This window comes from Salmo salar, chromosome 03, assembly GCF_965601325.2.
Source record: "Salmo salar chromosome 03, fSalSal1, whole genome shotgun sequence".
In the NCBI taxonomy this organism is placed as follows: Eukaryota; Metazoa; Chordata; class Actinopteri; order Salmoniformes; family Salmonidae; genus Salmo; species Salmo salar.
The window spans coordinates 8560744-8568304 of record NC_138293.1 but is presented as its reverse complement, the minus strand read 5'-3'; the positions used below and the strand labels follow the sequence as shown (position 1 = coordinate 8568304).

The 7561-nt window shown below is 39.2% G+C and overlaps 1 protein-coding gene across 1 annotated transcript in view; it reads right to left on the bottom strand.

Annotated features, from left to right (window-relative positions):
- Positions 1 to 3909: 3909 nt before the first annotated feature.
- LOC100380659 (E3 ubiquitin-protein ligase rnf213-alpha) overlaps positions 3910 to 7561 on the bottom strand; it is a 62879-nt gene continuing 59227 nt past the window's right edge. Inside the window, exon 67 of the mRNA XM_082973248.1 lies at positions 3910 to 4774. Coding sequence (XP_082829374.1) covers positions 4624 to 4774 — 151 coding nt within the window. The 3' untranslated portion in view covers positions 3910 to 4623. The remainder of the gene's footprint in view (positions 4775 to 7561) is intronic.

The following is a 7561-nucleotide window of genomic DNA, read 5'->3' as shown; positions in this document are numbered from 1 at the left end:
TTCTCACCACCAAATATGGTAGTGAGCCGAAGTCCAGTTGCGTTAGTGGGAGAAGATGGAACTAGGTCAAACGGGGCCGACAATCGGGCAAATTTTTCTCATCGATGAAACATCTGATCTCAAAAAAGTTATATTCCCAAAACTAGAATCTGTTACGATGCATTAAGTTTCGTAGACTTCATGCTTTGCCGAATTTTTTTTTTTACATTTTATTTATTTTTTGAAATGTTTGCAAATGAAATACAGAAATATCTAAATTACGGTATGTATTCACACCCCTGAGTCAAAACATGTTAGAATCACCTTTGGCAGCGATTACAGCTGTGAGTCCTTATGGATAAGTCTCGGTGCTTCCCACTCTCAGACAGAACCAGGTTTTCCCGCTAGGATTTTGCCTGTGCTTAGCTCTATTCCATTTATTTTTATCATAAACTCCCACGTCTTGACGATGACGAGCATAGCCGTAACATGATGCAGCCACCACCATGCTTGAAAATATGAAGAGTTGTACTTAGTGATGTGTTAGATTTGCCCCAAACATAGCGCTTTGTATTCAAGACAAAGTCAATTTCTTTGCCACATTTTTTTTGTCCAGGTTTACTTCAGTGCCTTATTGCAAACAGGATGCATGTTTTGCGATATTTGTATTCGGTACAGGCTTCCTTTTCACTCTGTCAATTAGTTTCACACCCATTAAACTATGTCACCATTGGCCTCATGGTGAAATCCCTGAGTGGGTTTCCTTCCTCCCCGGCAACTGAGTTAGGAAGGACGCCTGTGTCTTTGTAGTGACTGGGTGTATTGATACACCATCCAATGTGTAAATAATATCTTCACCATGCACAAAGGGATAATCAATGGCTGCGTTTATTTATTTTTTTCTATTACACATCTGCCAATAGGTTCCCATCTTTGAGGCTTTGGAAAATCTCCTTGGTCTTTGTGGTTGAATCTGTGTGAAATTCACTGCTTGATTGAGGGACCTTACAATCATCTGTATGTGTTGGGGTAGAGATGAGGTAGGTGGTCATTCAAAAATCATGTTAAAGACTATTATTGCACATAGTCAGTCCATGCTACTTGTTAAGCACATTTTTCCTCCTGGATTTATTCAGGCTTGCCATAAAAGGGTTGAATACTTGACTCAAGACATTTCAGCTTTTTATTAATTTGTGAAAATGTCTATTGGGGGGGGGTGTAGGCCATTGACACACTCAATGTAATCCATTTTAAATTCAGGCTGTAAGAAAATGTGGAAAAATTCAAGGGGTGTCTAGTTCCTTTAGACACTGTAAATGCTAGATATGTAACCTGATGGATTAGGTCAGGGATGGACGTGTGACACATTCATATAAGCCTAGTTCAGTTGTTTTGTATTTCAAATAGCCTGCAGCAAGCTAAACTACTACCTTGCATTCAGTAATTTAATTATTCAGAATTTTCTACCCAAACAAAATTTTAAGCCAGTTTTATATTTTCACAAGACTATCCACATGAACACCACCTATTAATTAGAATATTCAGACTCTTACATTCTTACCTATTAATTAGAATATTCAGACTCTTACATTCTTACCTATTAATTAGAATATTCAGACTCCTAAATATTTACCTACAAAAATGTAAGCTCGTTGACACCACCGCCATTTCATTTAGGATCAAACTGTGTTGGGTACATTGTTTGATATAATTTAAGACTCTTAAGTTACAGGAAGTGGCCATTGGTAGCCAACTTCTTGAGGGGGAAGTTGACTGCCTCCTCCCGGACTTCCTCTCTACCCAACCTTAGACCTACAGCAGCACCACATTGTCAGAAAATCCTAGGGAGAGCATGATTGTACATTTTTGAAACATATTTCTAGTTAGCTACTGAAGAGCAGCTAATTACCAAGTACCCATAAGTCTGTAGCATACCATTCCTACTGAGGCAGTCTTCTGCAAAACAATCACGGGTGTCGCATGGGGGTGCTACCGCTGCGCTGAAGTGGTACTCCTAGAAATTAAGGTTGGCAGGTCTGCATCACATATGTACCTCAGTGCTGCTTGTAATCATCAAATGCAAAAAAAAATATTCAGAGCTATAAAAGTAATACAAATATTGGTGAACACTTCTCCAGCAATGTTCATGAACGCCAAAAGCTATCCATATTTATGCCACCACAGTGCAATGCATATATAGACATAGTTGTGTCTGTTGTTTTTTGTTGTTGGTGTGTGCCGTTGGACATCTGGAATATTATCAATAATCAGCCAAGACAGCCTTGTTATTGTCGCTCAAACTCTCACTGTAGGGTTATCTAATGTGTTATGTAATGTGTACATTTTGTATTTTGCTCTGTTGTAAAAAAAAAAAAATGTTTGCAGTGTGAACATGACAATTATATACTGAACAAAAATATAAACGCAACGTGAAGTATTGGTCCCATGTTTCATGAGCTGAAATAAAAGATCCCACAAATGTTCTATACGTACATCTTATTTATCTCAAATTTTGAGCACAAATTTGTTTACATCCCTGTTAGTGAGCATTTCTCCTTTTGCCAAGATAATCCATCCACCTGACAGGTGTAGGTAGCATATTAAGAAGCTGATTAAATAGCATGATCATTAGAGGTGCACCTTGTATTGGGGACAAAAGGCCACTCTAAAATGTGCAGTTTTGTTACAATGCCACAGATGACTCAAGTTTTGTGCAATTGGCATGTTGACTGCAGGAATGTCAACCAGAGGTGTTGCCAAATAATTTAATGTTAATTTCTCTTCCATAAGCCACCAACATTGTTTTAGAGAATTTGGCAGTATGTGTAATCGGCTGCACAACCGCAGACCACGTTTAACCACGCCAGCCCAGGACCTCCACATCCGACGACTTCACCTGGGGGATCGTCTGAGACCAGCCACGCCGACAGCTGATGAAACTGTAGGTTTGAACAACCGTAGAATTTCTACACAAACTGTCTCAGGGACGCTCATCGTCCTCACCAGGGTTTTGACCTGACTGCAGTGGGTTGTGTGTCACGCTGCATGAGGCAAATGGTGGTCACATCTGATACTGACTGGTTTTCTGATCCACGCCCCTACCTTTTTTTTAAGGTATCTGTGACCAACAGTTACATATCTTTATTCCCAGTCATGTGAAAGCCATAGATTATATTTTTGTTCAGTATATTTAATCACATGCAACAATTTCGAAGATTTTACCGAGTTACAGTTCATATAAGGAAATCAATTCATTGAAATAAATGCATTAGGCCCTAATCTATGGATTTCACATGACTGGGACTACAGATATGCATCTGTTGGTCACGGATACCTTTTAAAAAAGGTAGGGGCGTGGATCAGAAAACCAGTCTGTATATTGTGTGACCACCATTTTCTTCATGCAGTGTAACATCTCCTTCGTATAGAGTTGATCGTGGCCTGTGGAATATTGTCCCACTCGTCTTCAATTGCTGTCCTAAGTTACTGGATATTGGCGGGAACTGGAACACTCGTACACGTCAATCCAGAGCATCCCAAACATGCTAAATGGGTGACATGTCTGAGTGTGCAGGCCATGGAAGAGCCGTTCCATTTTATCAAGTTCAAATTAAATGGAAATCAGTTAATTGAAATAAATTAATTAGGTCCTAAAGTGAAAGAAATCTTGATTGTGTTTTGGATGAATGAATCCATGATATGCTTTTATAATCTAAACTGGACTGACTACATTAAAAGGGTAAATGTTCATTCAGTTAAGATTAACTTGATTTTGACCCAAACATAAATTTGATGAACTTATCCTTTTAAAAACAAAATGATAATCATTTGCACTCAACATTTTAACCAAGTTTTAGAATTGCTTTCTCTCTGATATTAGCAGGATACTGCACATCATTTGTGGCGGAAAACAGTGAAGGACAGCCATGCTATAATGTCATCTCAAAGTGCGATGATGGCTCCAGCCCCTTTATTTCAGGATGTCATGATTGGACAAATGATTTAAGACAAAGCAAAGAATCTACTCATATTCAATTAGAACAAAAAACTAAAGTAATCTTTTCTTGGAGATGAGGGCTATACTGAATTCTCAACCAGATTCTAATGTCATGCATTTCACTATCAAGGCTGCAAATTAGACAAAAGTGGACCCATAGCGCCCACTGATCTAAAGTCAATGGTGTCAAGATATATTATCTTGGAAGAAACGCCAAATAACAACAGTCTGAAGATTGCTAAACCTATTTTTTTAAAACATGGTAAAAAGGAGAGCGTAACATAAAAGTATAATAAAAAATAATAGAAAAGTTTGAATAGAATCTCAAAGTAAACTATATTTCCCCCAAAAATGAACATAAAAAAAGATTCAGTAAAAACTATTACTTTTAACAGTCGGGGGGGGGGGAAAAAAAAATCACATTCAAAGCAGTTTTTTGCATGGAGGAAGGCATGATTCTTCATATTTACCATTTAAATATGCTCTGCCTACATCTGGAGTGTCAGTGGGGCACATACTGTACTATCACTTAAAGGCTAATAACAAATCGTGTTTATGAGAGGCTACTCCTGTTATCTATTCTAACATTTCCCTGATTTATCTATTGTTTATAGTAGCCATTTACATTCAAATGGACAGTTGATCAATTACATCATCCATTCCTGTTGGGAAGTCACAGTAAATTTCCAGGTCTCTACAATCTGTGAGAGGAGTATGTCGTCTGGGAAGGAGGCCTCCACGTCAGGCAGGACTTCTACTTCTTTGCGGTCCATGTATCCAGCCAACGTCTCTTTGACACTAACAAGGTAGAATGAGAGAGGAAAAGGCTTGTGATTTCAGACCTCAGACTATTTTTTTATTTCACCTTTATTTAACCAGGTAAGCTAGTAGAGAACAAGTTCTCATTTACAACTGCGACCTGGCCAAGATAGAGCAAAGCAGTGCGACAGAAACACAGAGTTAAACATGGAATAAACAAGCGTACAGTCAATAACACAATAGAAAAAAAGAAAGTCTATATACAGTGTGTGCAAATGGCATGAGGAGGTAAGGCAATAAATAGGCCAGAGTAGCTGAGTAATTACAATTTAGCAGATTAACACTGGAGTGATAGATGAGCAGATGAAGGTGTATAAGTAGTGATACTGGTGTGCAAAAGAGCAGCAAAGTAAATAAAACAATATAGGGATGAGGTAGGTATATTGGGTGGGCTATTTACAGATGGGCTATGTACAGCTGCAGCGATCGGTTAGCTGCTCAGATAGCTGATGTTTAAAGTTAGTGAGGGAAATGTAAGTCTCCAGCTTCAGCGATTTTGCAATTCGTTACAGTCACTGGCAGCAGAGAACTGGATGGAAAGGAGGCCAAAGGGGGTGTTGGCTTTGGGGATGACCAGTGAGATATACCTGCTGGAACGTGTGCTATGGGTGAGTGTTGTTATCGTGACCGGTGAGCTGAGATAAGGCAGAGCTTTACCTAGAATAGACTTATAGATGACCTGGAGCCAGTGGGTCTGGCGACGAATATGTAGCGAGGGCCAGCCGACTAGAGCGTACAGGTCGCAGTGGTGGGTGGTGTAAGGGGCTTTGGTAACAAAACGAATGGCACTGTGATAGACTACATCCAATTTGCTGAGTAGAGTATTGGAAGCTATTTTGTAGATGACATCGCCGAAGTCGAGGATCAGTAGGATAGTCAGTTTTACTAGGGTAAGTTTGGTGGCGTGAGTGAAGGAGGCTTTGTTGCGAAATAGAAAGCTGATTCTAGATTTGATTTTGGATTGGAGATGTTTGATGTGAGTCTGGAAGGAGAGTTTACAGTCTAGCCAGACACCTAGGTATTTGTAGTTGTCCACGTATTCTAGGTCAGAACCGTCCACAGTTGTCGGGCGGGCGGGTGCGGGCAGCGAACAGTTGAAAAGCACTATATTGTTTAGGGCTTAGGCCCATTTATTAGACTAATGCATACATGCACAAAATAATGATACATTTCCCCTTTTTTAGAAAATGAGTGAAAGTAAATTTTTGGAAGTTTTAACTTATTTTCAACTTTGCCAGGGTGCTGTAGCTTCCTTCAAAATAAAAAAAGTCATTTAGCTGGTGTCTTTGTGCTAACAGATGCAAGCTGTTTCTACTAGCATTGCTACCATAGAAATTTGAAATAAGAATGAACAGAAAGGGCGTCTCCTTTTAAGTCAATGATGGCATAATGGGTGGACTGGGAGCCATTTTGAGTGTACCCTTCAATCTGTTCTGTGATTTATTGAGTCAACTCAACTGACAAAAACTGGTCGTTTGGATCCTGGATGCTGAGTGGACGAGCAGCTCCAAGCCGTGCTGTATTGGCCGTCACAAACATACCTATGCCTGCTAACTGTTCCATCTGAAAGTGATCATTGCGCCTCCATAAAAATATCTTGTTCATGTTGCTGTCCCAATCATCTCCTGTATTTATCAACTTCCTGCCTAGCAGTTAGTTTGGTACAACGGGAGTTAACCTCTAGAAGTCCAAGCAGTTGGGGCGGTCATACCATGGATCATTTAGGTATAAAAAAAAAAATCAAAGTACATTTTTTAAAATCAAATATAGAATTTGGCCTTTACTACTATAGTCCATAGAAATGCATTGAATAACACATTCATAAATGTAAAAAAAAAAAGACATTCCTATTTGGACTAAGGTTTTGAAGTGTCTGCCCTATATCTAGGATATATAAGAAAGCTCAGGAATTCTAAAACATTTTTGGACACATATTTAACTCCTTATTTTTGTCGGCACAAAACTACTTCCATTTGTTTGTATGGGTTACCTTGAGACGAGTCCTGTGACACTTATGGGGGTAATATCACTACTGTAGTAGGGTTGGAAGGTTAGACAGGTTGTATGTATCTGATCACTACTGTAGTAGGGTTGGAAGGTGTGATATTACTCCTGTGGGTTTCTCTGATCACCATATTGTTACTGTTGATATTCACAACCTGTCCACGAAGGTCATCATCTTAACTTTAAGGTATAGGGGGCAGTATTTTCATTTTCGGATGAAAAGCATGCCCAGAGTCAAATATTTGCATATTATTAGTAGATTTGGATATAAAACACTCTGAAGTTTCTAAAACTGTTTGAATGATGTCTGTGAGTATAACAGAACTCATATGGCAGGCAAAAACCTGAGAAAAATCCAACCAGGAAGTGGGAAATCTGAGAATTGAATTTTTGAATCCCTATCGAAACTACAATGTCTGTGGGGTCACGTTGCACTTCCTAAGGCTTCCATTGGCAGTCAACAGCCTTTAGAAACCTGTTTCCTCCTCCTGTTACTGGGCAGAGAATAGTAGCTCAGTCAATGAGTGGACTGCCTATGGACAAAGGGCTTGGGTATACGTGAGCCCGCGAGCGCACCATTCCTTCTTTTTCTCCTGGAATGAATACACTATTGTCCGGTTGGAATATTAGCGACATTTTATCTTAAAAAGACCCTAAGGATTGATTGTAAACAACGTTTGACATGTTTCTACGACCGGTAATGGAACATTTTGACTTTTCGTGTCCTGATTTACGAGAAGATAATATTTATAATACTAATTC